The 17753-nt window shown below is 45.7% G+C and overlaps 1 protein-coding gene across 7 annotated transcripts in view; it reads left to right on the top strand.

Annotated features, from left to right (window-relative positions):
* CACNA2D1 (calcium voltage-gated channel auxiliary subunit alpha2delta 1) overlaps positions 1–17753 on the top strand; it is a 1412752-nt gene that overhangs the window by 286367 nt on the left and 1108632 nt on the right. For all 7 annotated transcript variants that reach the window (XM_069627805.1, XM_069627804.1, XM_069627806.1 and 4 more), the window contains exon 3: positions 16573–16689. In XM_069627805.1, coding sequence (XP_069483906.1) covers positions 16573–16689 — 117 coding nt within the window. The remainder of the gene's footprint in view (positions 1–16572; positions 16690–17753) is intronic.

Raw genomic sequence — 17753 nt, 5'->3', positions numbered from 1 at the left:
GACTAAGAAGTCTCTCAGGATGTGCTTGTGTTTCTCCATAGCATCTGTTGACCTGAATCACTGAAAGAAAGTCTGGAATCGAATCCAGATTTGGATCTCTAAACATGATGCATCTTTGGAGATGTAGTCCTGTATCCCATGTTTGTTTGGCACCTGGTTGTTTCCTATTAGTTGCTGTCTCAGGGGGTTTGCGAACAGTTCAGGGCTGGCCCTGTCAGTCCTCCTTCAGGCAGATCATGGCTGGATGTGATGTTTATACTATGACTTTATCACAACACGCTGTGTGGGTCCACACTTGGAGGCATGCTGCCGGAGCTTCTGTGAAACATCACTTAAAGTAACAATCTGTTATACCAAAACAAGTGCTATGGCCCTAACTAGAATAGACATACTGTCAACAGGAGCTCCTTCTAGCTTGGACCAGTCAGTGGTTTTTTGGAACTTTCAGAAACAATCGACCATGAGGTTCTCGACTACGTGTTCCAAGCCATGCAGCCGCAGCCCCAACTCTGCCACGCAAAGTCCTGCTGGCGATACATTTTACTCATTAAAAAGAACACAGTCTGATGGTAACCTTTCTGACCAGTTCAATCCTTGGTCGTGTTTCTGACACTTTTAAAACTAGACCTTGGTTTGCGCAACTAGTCCACATGTGCGTCACTTCTTCAAATTTCTTCCCATTCCCATTGGATAACATTTTTGACGGCATAGAATATTATTAACTTTCTAATGAAAACATTTCAAACATTTTTACTTGGGGTTAATCGAACGATTTTCACCTAAAACTTTGTATTGCTTTCAGAATGAGTGCATGGTATTTAAATCATAGAAATGTGCCTTCTAATGTACGTACACGCATTGGACATTTTCAATATTTCATTGTTTACTGAGTTGGGTAGCTGGCTTTATTAACCGGTTTTCTTCTCTCACACTTTTTATGGGTAAGACGAGAGATACCTTTGGGGGTCGGGAGGTTTGCTCATCAAGAAATCTCACCCACAATATCAGAACCTCTGTGCGCTATGTGATCTGAGCTCCTGGCTGCAGAGCCCCTCTCAGGGTCTATTTGGTTCATTTACTGTCAGCGTGCATGACCCTGAGAGGGGCACCACTGCAGTCCCCTACTCTGCACCTGCTTTGTATGAGAACTGCAAGCACCTGTATCTGTGTGCTTTGCTGCTTAAAAGACTTAGGGGGTCATTACCAGTTTGGAGGCAGCCGTGGTGCTATTAGCACCACGGCTGCCTCCAAAGTCGTGTCCGGGTTCTCTGAATGGGGACTTACCGGGTCATTCCAACCTTGGAGGACCCGGTAAGTCCCCATTCAAAATACCCTTCCCAATTCCCATTTGAGCCCCCATAGGGCTCAATTGGAATGGGGAGGAAGCTAATAACGGGCCCGTAAATAGCAGGCCCATTATTAGCTCCCTGGTCCCTTAGCGGCTCCCGCTAAGGGACTAAGGAATGCGGCGTTAAGGGGACAATGGCACCGGCATCCTTACCAGCGCCGTTAACCCCTTACCGCTGCACTAGTAATGAGGCCCTTAATGTCAAGCTCTTGTTAAGAGACAGATGAAGGCATCATCCATGGCGTCTGCCCCTCCCCTCCCTTTATATCGCAGAAATGAAAGAAGCACGTTAGTCCTGACAACTGCCCCCCCCCCTCCACCACCATACTGCAGACACGAAAGGCTTTATTCAATAAGATCGAAGCAGAGATGAGCGTACAAAATCTGGCATACATGAACATGCTGTAACCAAAGAATGACGAAAGCAAGTAATATAATCCCGCTTCTGACACACGTAGACGCATGAGACATGAAGCAGATATGCCTTCGTCATGAAGTTGCACGGGCATTTGCTCAACCTGCATTTATATATGAAGAACATACATTGTGCACTCAAAAACATATACTCGAATATATCTGCTGTAACACAAGATGCATGAGAACACACATAATACTTGCCTAGCGCAGTACAGCAACAGTGAAAAGCAGACATCTTGGATAAAATGGATGGCGCTGCCATGCTCAAATGAATGGGAGAGCTTAAAGGAGCATCGAAGCTGCAGGGAAAGCAGACCCGCTGAATTAGCTAAAAGCACAGAGATGAACAAACCCAACAGTAGCTGCACAGCGTGCCAAGGTTATCGAATGAAAAGGGAAGTTTGTACTGGCAGCGAGGAGCGCATAAGATAAACAGTTCCCAAGCGCAAGACATATTTCTCTTAGATTAAATAAAGAAACAGACCGCCTCCTAGGACCAGGTGCTCATTAATTAAGACTAATACTGAGAGAGAAGTAGCTTGAACAAGCATCCAGTGGACGGAGAGGGTAACAGCACCCAGAGTAAAATAGGTTGAAGTCCTGGTAAAAGTGGAGTAAAATCATTCAAAACGCGGTGTCCTCACACGTGACTCAGAGTAGGAAAACGAGGGCAATTTATTAGCTCCAGACATGGAGAAACCAAGACCTTCCCTCCCTCCAAATTCTCAGAAGGAAAGATAAAAGATAGAATCCAGTTCAAAGCTGAAGCCCTTGCTCTTGGCCTAGGAAATGGGAGAAAAGCGGCACCTGACGCCATCCCCCATAAAATGTTGCTCATGCGCTGATGACCTGCCAAGGAACCAATGTTGGCAAAGCCAGTGCCAATCAACCATTGGTCTCAAATGATGCTGTTTTGCAACAGTTGCATGAACCAATAAAGTAGTGTAGAGATGGCGTGTATTCACCATTATCAATTTAGAGATGGTGCTGGGTGAAGCCATCAGATAGAGTAAAGCCAATCAGAATGTCGACCTCTATAGATTATATACTTATATGATAGGGCTAACCCAATCCCATTTTCCCATGGGTTTTAACTAAGATAACGTTGTGACGTCAGAAGCGACTTATTTTTGCCTTTTCAACCACTGTTTTGAATTTAGAAATTAGAAAGCTTTGAGACTTGTGCGATTAATTGTTTCCCCTGTTAAATAAACCAGGCCTTTGTCACTTACTCTGGCCCTTCTGTTTTTGGGCCCGGGTTTTCCAGGCCTTCCTGCTCTGCGTGGGCCTGGAACCTCCGGCCGCTCCATTACACACTGACGTCCTCTTTCTGTGTATTTGTCATTTACCAGTAATGTGACTGGTCGAGCCCACCCATGCACCGCGTGCATGAAAGGGGATCATGACACTCTTGTTCTAGGCTCAGCATTAAAACTACATGTCAGGTTTATGATGTTATGAACCTTGGTCAAAGGCCCTTTTAATACCTTTTTCATGTCTATAACTGTACCTTAACCGTCCCTCATTCTAAGAAATAAAAGGTCTTTCACAGACTCCATGTGTGTCATCGATATAATTGTTTGAACTCATTATTTTCTAAAACGTACAGAATATAACAAAACGCTTTCATTTTAAACTGACATAATTAAGCAGCAACATTATAAAATGAGCCCCTCGTTTCCCCGTTTACCAGCAGTGGGATTCCAGTTACAGACGCTGAAAAGACCAGGCCAGTGTTTTAGACAAGAAGGCATGCCTTGCGTGCAGGGTGTGGCGTCTAATGGCCACTTTCGTGCACAATGTGCCGTGTACACGTTAGGCCTTCTCCTTTGGATCAAAGGGCCTTTAGCAGAAAGACAGAGTAATGATGAAATAACAAAGGCATCCATTAAGGTGTAAAAGCTGAAAGGAACTTTAATTAATTGGGTCAGAGCAATGCAATGCTGTATGAGGTTTCTAAATTAGCTCTGAGAGAAGAAGCACTGGAGGCAGAGGATGAGCCGGGACGAAGAAGACTGCGCCCCGGCGGATACAGAGCATAAGAGCTTTTCAGTGATTGGAAAAAAGCGAGATGGAGACTTTAAAACAGGCTTATACATATTATGAGAAGATCAGAATCTGGCAAAGGGTTATTAAGAAAGTAATCGCTGAGCAAGTGCAGCAAAAGAGCCGCATTTTACGGTAAGCGCAAGGTGTCGGTCCCCATGTGCACTGTAACACTTTTTAAATGATGCCAGATTTGTGTATTTTTTATTTTAAATTTCCAACTTCTGATAGGACCGCTTCGAAGTGCAGGGAGAGGAACTATTCACATTGAATCAGGGTGCAAAGTGCGTTCATGGTTGCGCTTTACTCGAGTTGGGGGGAAAGGCAAATTCAAAATATAGGACTGGAGAAAGTCAAGTGGGTTTAGAAGTCTGGTAACCGGTCTCCTTCTAGAAATCAACTCTGTGCCACAATAAACCCACCAACAACAGTAGTCCGCAGCTAAACAAGATATTAGCAATGTGTGGCAGAGAGGAAATGCCATCTGGCAAAGTAATAGAAGCCACAGCGTTGTTTGGCTTTTATTAATTAATAAAATGATGCAGCCAATTCCATCTCAAAAAGGATGGTCTGCTAATCAGAACCCCTTTTTAGTAAGCTTCAAGCCAAATCTCCTGATCGGCAGCTCCAGCGGTACAGAGTAGGTTCAAAGGTCAAAGGTGCTGCGAGAGGTCACAATCAAGAGACGCCAACTTGTGGTTTATAAGGTGGTTAAGCAGTGGAATAACTTTGCTGAAAACGTTCGGAGGGACATGACAACTGAAGGAAAGGAGTGGGGTGAAGGAAGGGCGAATTGTGGCTCTGAGGGATCGTTTCGGCCAAAATGTTAAAAAAGCTTTGGTTGAATGGTAGATTTTACCGAATCTGGTCACCGAAGATACCAAACATGAAGAGCAGTGGTTGCAGGGATAGACCCCTCAGCCCATGTTCGATATTTTTGGCTTCAGCGGTTGCGGGGGTGTCCCCTACTTCCTCAGCATTGTTGGCATAGTCAGATCCGACCCGCGTTAAAGGGATGGATCTGATGCTGCAGGTTACAGGAGAGGCAGCGGATGGAGGAAAGGTAAGCAGGGGGGGGGCTTATGGGTGTACTGGTGGTTTGAGGGGACATGGGTTTGGTTTTTTGTACCAAGGTAAAAATGTATTTGCAGTGAAAATGACTATGGTTATTTCCGCCGTGATTTTGTACGTCGGTCAAACAACCTAAATCCCTGAGGGATAAAACTAAACTACTAAACCACAAGAGTCCATTGCTGATGCTCTGTTATAACTTTCATAAGACTGGTGGAGTATCTTTAAAATTCAATTGGGCCCACACACCTTCAGCTGGCCTGCCATGCAACCAATAACACAACGTAACATTCTCAAACTTAATTCCACTAGAACATATAAACAGTGCATTATTCATCATTCAATTCAGACACAAAAGTCAACACACATATGCTTGCACACACTCTCACTCATACACAAATGCTCCCAGCTCCTCCACTGACATACATTGTGTGCACACAATATTTATATGTACATTTACAATAACACATGGAAACAGTGGTGCAACATCCATTGAGCAGACCAGACTTTATCACCCCCTGACTTCACCTAGCTGAACTATGAAGCCACGACCGAAAGGACCAGATTCACTGGAATGTCAGCAATTTGCCTGATTTTTGCTTTCATTCAAAGGCAGAAACCATTGGTTAATGCAGTGCAGTGGGTGAGCAAATATAATTAGTATAGATTTTAAAATGCCATATATCTCCAAACTTGGGTTCTGCAGAGCACCTTATATGTGTACGTGCTGATAGATATTTTTCTACAAGATTCTGACTGATTAAAATTAAGGTATGTTTTCCTGTGTTCAAATCGCTCCAAGCAGTGGAGTACCGAGTGGGATAGTCGCAAGGGGGTGGTCAGGCTGCCCCCCATAGCTCTTTCAAGAGCCAGACCGGGACATTTGTCATTGGGACACTTCTCCCATTCAACACCTCAAAGAGGGCGCCCAGCGGCAAAAGTGTCCCGCTGGCAGGACAATGTGTGCTAAGCAATTCCTGCTTAGCACGGCCATTGTCATGGCAGCAGGACACCTTACCCGTTACAAATGGTAGAGGTGTCCTGCTGCCAGGACAATGTCCCAAGGAGCTCCAGGCAGCAGAGGGTCCTCACGTTGCTCTGTATCAACAGAATATTACAATGTGAGCCATCAGGCACTGACAGGAGGGAGGGGGGTATTATTAGCAGGGACGTTTGTCCCTTTAGAAATGTGAATGGGAAGGAGTGATCAGACGTGAGAAGTGTGCACAATGTTGCATGCTTTATGAAATGATGACTATGGCTTTAAAACCAAAGGAGGATGTGTTAGGCTCACATTAATCTGCATAATGCTATTGCGACTTTGCATGCAGAATGGGGAGAATAAAACTAAAGCTACACTTCTATTGCTCAACATATTTCTATGACAATGTATATAGTGTCATGAACTATAGAACACGCCCCTTTTGGACTTCCTGGTCCTTGTCTCAACGAGGCTTACACTCCCTTTTACTTCCAACATGGCCGTCCACTGTGAAACAACTTCCTCGCTCTACACCTTGGACGTAGAGTGTTCTATTTATAGACCACACCTCCCGCAGCTCCGCGCGTCTCAATGCTATTGTGAAGTAGCGACCAGACGTGTGCTCCGTAGCTCGCGGTATTGTTTCCCTTGCTTCTTCCAGCCTACCCCATTCCTAGTCCCTTTCCTTCCTTTCTTGATTCCTGGACTCGTGTGCTAGTAGCGCATTCTGTTTATTTCCCGGATTCCTGGATCCTTGCATCCCGGAACTTTGAACGCACGCTGGAGTCGGAAGAGACTCGTGCAGACTTATTCAAGACTCGATCAGTCCGCAAGAAGGCATCGATCAAGAAATCCAGCAAATATCGAACTCAGGTGAGAAGGGGGGAACTCCTTGACAAATAGTGTATGGTTAGTTTACTATGAACTAATTTATTATGTAATGTGTTTTGCTTCCAAGGCATTGCTATAAATAATTAAATGTTATATGTATTATATAAATAATAAGCACATGAAATGTAAAGGAAACCTTAATAAATATGAAGCCGGTCAAGTGGCACAGCGAGTAGAGCGCTCGCTTTGACATCTGTGCAGAGTCTGCTAACGCAGGTTCGAGACCCGGCGGGGCCAAACTCAGCCTTTCATCCTTCCGAGGTCGATAAATGAGCACCACACACCGTGGGTAATAATAAGCAGCACTCAGATACCGGAGGGTTTGTAGTGCTATATAAGTGCCAAATTATTATTATTATCTATATCAACTAAGCCTGGAAAGATGAGCACAGTCGCTTAAATTGTCCACATCCCAGTTTCACCATTTAACCAAGTGTGTGATCCTGAGCAAATTATTTAATCACATTACGCCTTATCTGCAGCTCTGTACGTGATTCTGATTCACTTCAAAGCTTACGTTAATGTATCATGCTATTATAATGGAAAAGCCCAATAACAATAGTGCAATTTAGGTATTTTGCACCTCAATGTTATTTGTCACTTGGCAACTTGTTCTAAAGTCACTTCCATGAGGCCTCCAAATATCAAAGACTGATGATGTGCCTTGCAATGTCCTTTTCTGTGAAGTCACTTATGTTGGTGCAATCCATGTGCTAATTAGGAAGTTTGCATGCATTTTCCCTCAGAGGGCTTGGACAGAGCTCCCCAACAAACATACACAAACACAATAAATAATTATTTTTTTAAAAAGTACCTCTGCTCTGCTTTCAAATGCCAGGCCCTGCAACACCCAGTTCAGGGTGCATGTCAGAACGTCGTGCAAAATGAACAATATCAGCCGTCCGATTTCAAAGAATCACCAGAAAAGCCTCTGGCCATTCCACCCCATGCACAGTTTAAGCACGAATGTTCAATGATTCTCTTTGCGGCGTCCTGCCTGATGTACAAAGGAGCAGTGAATGTCTCCAGGCTCTCTTGCGCTGTTAACAGTTCAGGTCCTGTACACAACAAAGTTCCTTGAAATGTATTTGGATATCCAAGACTCTTCTGGCTCCGTTTGGAACCACTTTGACTCCTACCACTCCGTGGGTGTCAAATTTCAACCCCATCTTGTGGTATCTGGCCATGCAGCCCCTTTCGGGCTCTTGAGTTTCTCGGCCCTTCTTGGGATGTTGGGTTCCTCCGCCCCTCCTGGGCTATTTTGTTTCCAACCCCTGCTTTGGGTATACACATCTTTCACCGTGTCTTGGGCTCTCTGGTTCTTCAGCCCCTCTTCACTGCTTGGATTCTAGACCCTTTGTGGGATATGACCGGGCCTGTCCTCCCGGTTACCTGGATGCACGGTGTACCTGGTTTGCTGCCACAGCGTTCCTCAGCAGATGCGGAAGCATGGCTCCAGTTTCTCCTCAGTCTTCCACGTCGATGTTTCATGCGGTTGCATCTGTTTTTCTCTTTGGTGAGGCCGTCCTTCTCCAGCTCTCGGCCTTCTCACAGGAACCTGGACTCTGCTGGATTTCTTGCTTCTACGTGTTCCAGCCCGTCTGGGTGCGGCTATTTCCTGGCTCCACCTCGAAGAGGGACGGATCCTCCTCAATGTTAGTTGGCAGGCTTCTGTCTCTCTCTCTCTCCTGCTCTTCGGCTCTCTCTCGTGTCCATCTCTCATGGGCCTTTGTTTGAACCTGCATACGAGACAGAACAGTCCATTGGTCTGGCACTTCATGTACAGGTGGAAACAATACAGGGTCAGAAATCACAACAGCTACTTTCCTATGAACCTTTGGACAGTTGTCTCATGCAATCCCACCATATAGGCAATACCGATATCAGCTACCGGAGACAAAGGAGGGTAACACATCCTTCTTAAGAGATTGGCGGTCCTTTAAGGGGGGGTCACCCATAGGGATCCCGCATGCCCTGCCCCAAAGGGAGTGGCTCCCCCTTGGGGAGAGGGGCTTAATTCCCTGGATTTGACACAGTGCCCAGCCTGGCTGCCGCTGTAACAGCAATGTCAGTGCAGTGCAAAGGCTGTATTTTAAAAGCTTCATCTCTGTTCCAAAACCACATAATCATTATTAGATAACATTTGGTGGCAGTTTAATCAAACCTAAACTATATCTGAGTTTGTGGTACGATGGCTGATAATTAACATAATTATTAAAGTCACATCTATATTGAATCATACACATTGCAACACTGTGAGCCCAAGTCCAATTTGGAAGGGTTGTGTTCATTCTAGTCATACAGCCTATCTCTGCCAGCCAACAGGACAAGTGACTAAAAGACAGTGGGCCTCATTACACAGATGGCGGAGAACCATGGCGCTATTAGCGCCATGGTTCATGCCGGTAAAATACCGGCACCGCCTTGGCGGAAAGGGGAATTACCGCCCCATTCCAAGGTTGGCAGGGCGGTAATTCCCCCTTCCACCATTGCCCTTCCCCATTCCCATTTTTGCCCCATAGGGCATAATGGGAATAGGGAAGGCGCTAATTACGGTACCGCAAATTGCGGTACCGTAATTAGCTCCCTGGGTCCCTTTGCGGGTTGGTTTTTAACGCCTGCAAAAAGCAGGCGTTAAATCCCCCAACCCGCAAAGGGACCTCGTAGTAAGGCGGTAAGGATTTACCACTACCGGTATTTTACTGGTACCGGTAAATCCTTACCGCCATCCGTGTAATGAGGCCCAGTGCCATTCTTTTGATCCTTTGTGAGGCCAGATAACATCTCTCGCCAGCAAGAGGGCCTCTCAGCAGGAGCTGTCATGGGAAGTGTACGGAACTTATAGTTAGCGCCTTGATGCCTTCTGTTCTTGTTCACGCTCTATACGTTTCAGTACAGTACAGTACAATGACAATGGTAAAGATGGACACAAGTGATCACAGTTCAAGGGTGTTTATTGACATTTATAATGGGTGAGATGAATGCCTAAGCTAAAAATAAATCTAAGATCGGAGCAAACTACGACCATCAAATAAAACTAAGACAGAGCTGGTGTTGCATCAAATAAAAGGGCCCCATACTAGGAAACCTGTTGCGAACCCTTACTACTAAATTCAAAAAGAGTGTGGGATAATGTTCACCACAAAATAAAGAAGTGTTCACAAAATGATAAGTTAGGATGGTATGGCTGGGTCTCCCTTCCCCCCGTTTGAAGCACAGGACAAGGCGGGACTCTCAAGCATAGCACACTCCTTGCCCTCGTCAGCACGAGGTTCACAGTTTCAGTTCAACAATATCAAAAACCTTCGGAGGCTGAGTCTTCTTGTTGCAAAAGTCTCTTGCCTTAGAAGGAAAGTTGATTCAAAGTAATAAACAAACAAACAAAAGGTCTCTAGTGCCCTTGCACCATGGGCGATTGCTCTTTGCTCCTCAGGATCTCCCTCCGCCGGGCTCGGATCCTGCTCGTAGATTTGGCCTCCCTCCGTCGAGTTCACTATGGCCTTTCCTTAACACAGTTCATGAATTGCTCACACAGTTTGTTTTACTCATTTTCATCAGAAAGCAGGGTTTTCCTTCTAGCTTTCATTCGGTATCCATCTGTCGGGTCCACACTGCCTTATTCCACAGTTCTCAATTTAATCGGAAAGCAGGGTTCAGTTCCCCTATCTTTCCTCTGGCAACGGTTAAGAGACTTTTGATTGTACAACGGATTTTATGGGACCCTTGTAGGACCCCTCTGAAGCCTGCTGCCACCCTTTCCTTGGGCCTTCTGGTTCTTGTAGTTTCAAACAGGTTCTGGTCAGAGTCTTTCGAATGATCAATGACATGGCGCCGGACCCCTCTGCACCTGGACCTCAACTATACTTTCTTTAAAGTTGAAATAAACACATAAGTTCTTTCTCTTGCCTTTAAAATGTTGCTACTTGCAACCTTGGGCTCAACACAGTTTGGTTTGATATCAGCTTCCTTCGACTCACCGGTTGTGCTGAACCCATTGGTTTCTTTGTTCTCTGGAGTCAAGGATAGTACCACAGTAGCCAGCTTGCCTCTCCGACTGCATTACCAATGCGGGAGGCCCGGTGTACCATTGTCGTCTGCTGCTTCACATCCCAGATGTAACTCCCAGTCTTATGATTTCCTTTTTGCAGGCTTTGCCAGTCTAAGGTGAAAAGGGCAAGGACAACTCACCCTTCATCATCCTTACTTGTCTCACTGCCTTTATTCTCTGTTTGAACTGCCGGTTTGTTGTAGCTGTCCCCTTTTGGGTTCGGCCTTGCTTGAAGTGAGCTTCCATGCTCTGCCTTTTATCCCTGTGGGGAAGGTAAAGAGCCGTCAGGTGTGCGTGGCTATTATCAATTTCCTGACTCTGCCAGATCCGAGTGTTGGGACATGTCAGGTAAATGGCTCTGGTGTTAGTCTGTTGGCTGTTATAGTGCTAGAAAAGTGCAGGAAAAGGGGGCTAGAGCTTGTTAATATCCTACTGGGTAGGATGAGGAAAAGGTGTTACAGGGAAGGAGATACTGCGTCTCAACCCTCTGTGTCCCACTTTCACACCCCAAAGACCCCTCGCCCAGGTGATCCTCCCCCACTGTCCCACCCCCAGCAACTCGATCCAATAACGATGGCTGTGCCCTGGCCACCTGGATGACAGATCTCTGAGGACTTGTAGGAGAGACACGTTTGGGTTTGTCACAGAAGCCAGAATTTTACAGCACACCCTAAACAAAAGTAGTTGTCTCACACAAGCGTGTTGCATTCCAAAGTGCCTTTGATGCTGTGTATCTGAGAATATAACAGGACTAGTGTAGTCAGAGGTAGCGGAGCACAGTTGCAAAAGGATTCCGCCATCTTGTTTCTCTGTACTTCTCCTCCTTTCCTGTCTCCTCCACTTGCTTTTGCACAAAGCACTCTGGGTTAATGGAAGAAGGCAAAGACCACTTGTCAGAAGAACAGGAATTGGACCCGTTGGAGAAAGCTTGCTTTTGTCCAACACCCTATCTCCATCATCATGCCCAAGCAAGCTCCCCATCTCCTAACCGCTATCATCTCACTGACGCCAACCATTTCATCACCTGATTCCTCCCTTTTTGATTGCTCTCTGCTACACCTTACCCCATCTATTGCACCTTGCACAGTGCCTGCACCGATTTCCGTCATGCCCCACATTTCTATGGTATGATTTCTAGCTATTACCTGACTTTTGCTGTCACGGAGAACCCTAGCTATCTGTGGCTATTAACCCCAGGCCCGCACAGACAGCCACAAGGCCTCACCTACTACCCCTAAAGCCTAGCTTCTGAAAAGATTGTCTTTTATTTCTATCGGAATACTTGTATCGATCATCTCTCGCTGCGATTCTAATTAACAGATTTTATATCATATTAGTTTTTGCCAAATTTTCCATTATTGGTTTTGTTGAGTTTTGTGTGAAATCCTGAATGGGAGTCTATTTATTTGGTACTGGATGTGACGTAACAGTGTTCAACCCTTTATTCAAATATCAGATACTTAAAATGAGCTATCTTTTACTAAATTAACAAAGAGCATAAGTAGTACCTGTGCGATGGCCCAGAAGGTAGTTTGGCCAAATGATGCAAACACTGCCGGGATAAATGGCCAGAATCTTACATGAGCTAACCTTGTTTCGTCTCAAGAGTCCAGGCCTCCATTTGAGGCAGGACTTGGGTACGGGAACACCGCACAATGCCCTGAGCTCCACTGAACAATCGATTTCTTTAAAAATATTTGTTTTAAATAATTGTATTCAACTGACGATTGTATTACTAGAGTTAGAAAAAGGGATTGAGTAGAATTTAGGAAAACACGACAAATCCTTCAATGAGTACTCTACAAATGAATGGTCTAATGAGTACTGGTAGATCCAATCTTTAATTAGATCAAGGCAAATGAGCTTATGAATTCTACACATATTTATGGGCAACACACTTTAGCAAACATATGTTCTCTGATAAAGAGCGTGGGGCACAGGACTACCCATCATAGGTCACGCGACCAGGGCTCCTTGGCTCTTCAGCCCACACAGGTCCCTTGACATTGGCCCCTGTGCGCCAAGTCACAATCCTTTATTTTTTCCTTGTTGGCCTCTTGGCTCTCTGTGGAGTATTTACACACCTCTTGCCAGTCTTTGACCTTGCCACACTGCATTTACTCACAACGTTCACTTGGTGGTGGGCCTGTACATGCCCCTTCTTTGGTTTCAATCCTTCACAATTGTTCCTTTCCCCATAGGTTGCTTTGCTATGGGCATGTTCCTCTTCAGCCCAGAGGCGTAGCCAGGATTGTCTCACAAGTGGGGGCTGAAGTTAGTGTAGCTGGGCCCACCGCAGGGACTTTAACATCTGCTGAGTGGGCATTTACAGAGTTTGATTGGGCCGTGCCCGCTCAGACCCTACTCTGTTTACGCCTCTGCTTCAGCCTCTATTAGCTCTGTCCTTCACCTATAAAGTTTATATTTAAACTCAATATGGGTTTAAAATGTAGGTCTTCAATCAATTGGGCATTCAATCTGCTTGGTTTACCATGTGTTAAACCTTCATTCAGTTCAACGTACAATATGAGTTGTTTAACACGGTTGAAAAGGTCCATTCAGTTTGATATTCGATATATATAGTTTTTGTGCTGTTTTCAACTTCCATTCAGTTTGATAGTCGATATCTAGACTTTAGCGCTATTTTAAAAAGTCTATTCAGTTTGGTATTCAATATATAACTCATCCTGCTTTGTAGCTTGCATTCATACTGTGCTTCATTAGTTGTTCGCAGCCCGCCTGGAGCACCCTGGTTTTCGAGTCTGTTTCTCCATACACTCACTGGTCTGCAGCGCCTTGCTCCGGTGGGATTTGCTGCTCCCTTGGCTTCCTAGGATGGCGCTCCGACCTCTGCGAGCCCCGCTCGCATGCCGGTTTGATTTCTACATGCACCAGCAACTTTGTTGCTTCTGGGTGGATGCGGGCAGCGTCCTCTCTCTCTCTTGTTCATTTTCAGCTCCCAGCTATTCAAACTCCCCCACAGAGGCTTGCACACCTCTGGGATATCGGCCTGTATCATCGTCACACTTCAGGTCCCACCATGAATGCCTCCTCATGGAAAGGGTTCCCTGGTCTCTCCTACACAGTCCTACCTGTTGTTCCCTTTCTTTTTTCACTGGTCTCGCTTTATATACAGGAGCCCCCTGACGGGCTGCAGGTGTGGATGTGTAATTAGATTTGGCTGACCATGATTAAGGGGATATGCCTGACTCTCACCGTACTTTGCAGGCATCTTCCTACTCTCCGAACCAGAGTGATAAAACAAGTCGTAGTGTTCAGTCTCCTCTTCCTCGTCCCAGTACTTTCAAATATTAAATATGGGTAAATGAGGGGTGAGGTCTTGCAGTAACTCATAAAGGTCGTGGGAGGGTTAGGTTGGTCGGGGAAAGGGGGATACCATGTCTCGCCTATGGGTACCCCACTCCCAATCTCTGAGGACCCTCCACCCAGGTGATCCACCCTCGCTTCTCCAAACCCCCAGGGATGGGATCCAAAAGCAATGGCCTTTTCCTGGCCACATGAGTAGAGGATCCAGGGGGTATTGGAGTGAGAATACCCTCACGTTTGTCACAGTGGGCTATGTGCACTTCTGTGATGCACATTATGTGTAAAGGTGTGGCTGGGGTCCTCTTGAGGCTCTTCCGGGGACTCTCAATCTTTCCCTGCTCTGCAGTGCAGGCAATCGTTGGTACGAGTGTTATCCTTTAGTAGTCATTAGTGGAATAGTTGTGATACTTCTGTCTGCTCACCAGACTGCTCGAACAAACGCGGGGCTCGCACGGCTGCTCCATGACGCTGAGACGTATATGTTCTTTACGATCCCGATATCGGTGAGCAGCTATTTGGAGACACCGTTATGAGGACACGCCTTTTCCTTCCTCTACTAAGTCAGCAGAATATCAGCCCTTTTTCTCCCCCCCCCCCCCTCGAACAGCAGTAGATTTTTTTTCATGCTGTTCTGATCTTGTACTTTAGGGTGGATAATTGATTGTCATGCACTTTTTCTGTATGGATTCAACATGAGCTGTATGGTTTTATGCTAATTTATTATGTACTTAGAACTATCTGTTATGCGATTTAATATGTGATTAATAAAGAAATGTTGTTTTTATACTATCCTTGACCTCCCTATCCCCTCATTGGTTTCTCTAATTTGATGGCTAAATACCTCGCTTGATTTTTCTAGCGGGCTGTACCGTGTGACCCCTCTTTTCCCCTTTGGCTCTTTGGGAACTGCAAGGAGTGCCTCATCTGGTATCCTTGACTGACTGACTCACAGACGGACTAAACCTATAGGACGCATATTATCTGTCTTCATACTGTAGACCTGCGACTCTCCAGATGTTTAGGACTTCGAGCCCATGATCCCTCACCATTGATTATGCTGGCTAGAGTTGATGGAAGTTGAAGTCCAAAACATCTGGAGAGCCAACGTTTGTAGACCCCTGCTATAGACTGATCAATCTGAAATGTACAATTCAGTGATTAAATATAATATTTTAAATACATTTGTTTTTGAAAGAATGCACCATGCAACTTTCATTTCACTCTCCAGTCCTGCTTTTTACATCTAACATTATGCAGTAGCAATATGCGTTCATTAGCATGGCAGCGTGCATTCATGAGCGTGGCAGCATGCGTTCTTGAGCATGGCAGCATGCGTTCTTGAGCATGGCAACGTGTATTCATGAGCGTGGCAGCATGCGTTCTTGAGCATGGTAACGTGCGTTCTCGAGCATGGCAGCATGCGTTCTTGAACATGGCAGCGTGCATTCTTGAGCAAGGCAGCATGCGTTCTTGAACATGGCAGCGTGCATTCTTGAGCATGGCAGCGTGTGTTCTTGAGCATGGCAGCATTCGTTCTTGAGCATGGCAGCGTGCATTCTTGAGCATGGCAGCGTGTGTTCTTGAGCATGGCAGCATGCGTTCTTGAACATGGCAGCGTGCGTTCTTGAGCATGGCAGCTTGCATTCTTGAGTGTGGCAGCGTGCATTCTTGAGCATGGCAGCGTGCGTTCTTGAGCATGGCAGCTTGCATTCTTGAGTGTGGCAGCGTGCATTCTTGAACATGGCAGCGTGCGTTCTTGAGCATGGCAGCTTGCATTCTTGAGTGTGGCAGCGTGCATTCTTGAACATGGCAGCGTGCGTTCTTGAGCATGGCAGCTTGCATTCTTGAGTGTGGCAGCGTGCATTCTTGAGCATGGCAGCGTGCGTTCTTGAGCATGGCAGCGTGCGTTCTTGAGCATGGCAGCGTGCGTTCTTGAACATGGCAGCTTGCATTCTTGAGCATGGCAGCGTGCATTCTTGAGCATGGCAGCGTGCGTTCTTGAGCATGGCAACGTGCATTCTTGAGCATGGCAGCGTGCGTTCTTGAGCATGGCAGCGTGCGTTCTTGAACATGGCAGCTTGCATTCTTGAGCATGGCAGCGTGCATTCTTGAGCATGGCAGCGTGCGTTCTTGAGCATGGCAACGTGCATTCTTGAGCATGGCAGCGTGCATTCTTGAGCATGGCAGCGTGCGTTCTTGAGCATGGCAGCATGCGTTCATTAGTATGGCGGCTTGCGGCGGCTCCTAGACGACTTTTACTTCCAATATTTTTATTTTAGATCACAAGACCCCTGTTTCATTTGTAAGCTCGCCCTGTTCTCTAACTGTTCAGCACTTACAGGCAAACTGATAATGTTTGTTATCACACTTAATTCAACTAGGCAGTTGTATATATAGTTGTTAATTTGGCTTGTTTCTGACATGGTTTCTTTTTTTCTGTAGATTTATATGAAAAACAAAGATTTGTTCACAGTGGAGCCCAATAACGCGCAGCAGTTGGTGGAGATCGCCGCCAGGGACACCGAGAAGCTACTGAGCAATCGCTCCAAAGCGCTCGTGGTGAGTCGGGGGGGTTTGTATCCTTGTTTGAAGGTGGCCAGGCTATTGATCTCTGCCTGTGTGCGACTAACCTCCCTGTTACATATAAGTCGACCTTCATCAGGGCTTGCTCTTTGACTCACTGAACGGAAAATCCAGTCAGGTTTTCGTAATAGCCAAAACGTATGCAAATGGTCTCCTTAGAAACACATTGTATGTAAACTGTTTAGGGTGTACACAATGAATGTGCACGTAAAGACTGACTAGAATGCAGCTGTGTGTAGGTAGACCTGTCCAGCTGAATGCATCATGTATACATCCATCTGTGTAGCTGGACAAGAAATGATACTTCTAAACACAGGGGACAGGATATTTATTTGAAATATCTAGATATGATGTAGTTATCAAATAGCATAGGAGATCAAAAGCAACATATATCTGACAGCATTTATTCAAGTAGAAATCAGCCTGGATGGCAAATGTGTGCACCAATGAGGGCACACACCACATGCACTTGAATGTTGATGTGAAATGCGTCCTACATACACAATTTCTAAGACCTACACAACCGAGACGCACGGCGACACCCTGCCACTTGCACTATCCTTGACTCGCTTTAGCTTCATTGTTGTTTATTTAAATGTAAGCTATTTACCAAGTTTGGAAGTGTCTGTGCATTCTTGTGGTTTACTTACATTGCCTGGTACCATTTTTTTTTTTTTTGCATTCATATAGCGCTACAAACCCTCAGGCATCTGAGCGCTGCTTACCCACGGTTTATGATATGAGCGATCTATTTTTCTGTTGGCAGGTATCACACTGATATCACTAATCGCAAAAAAAACCAGACCTCTTTTATGTTGTCTGAAATTTGTTTTATTGGTACAATGTTTGGTGAAATGCAAAGAATGGGCGCTGCCTCCCTGGTGCTTGGCATGCCACGCCCAGCGCTTGCAGACAGTGCTGTTTGCCCGGCATTTTGATTCAAGGCTAACTAATAAATTGGCTGCCAAGTTTCACCAAAAGAAAGTGCCCATTATTATATGGTCCTAATCTTTTTTCCCTCTTTTTCCCTCTTTTTCCCT

Source organism: Ambystoma mexicanum, chromosome 12 (genome assembly GCF_040938575.1).
Source record: "Ambystoma mexicanum isolate Mex_15411 chromosome 12, UKY_AmexF1_1, whole genome shotgun sequence".
In the NCBI taxonomy this organism is placed as follows: Eukaryota; Metazoa; Chordata; class Amphibia; order Caudata; family Ambystomatidae; genus Ambystoma; species Ambystoma mexicanum.
This window is presented reverse-complemented; position numbering and strand designations above follow the sequence as displayed.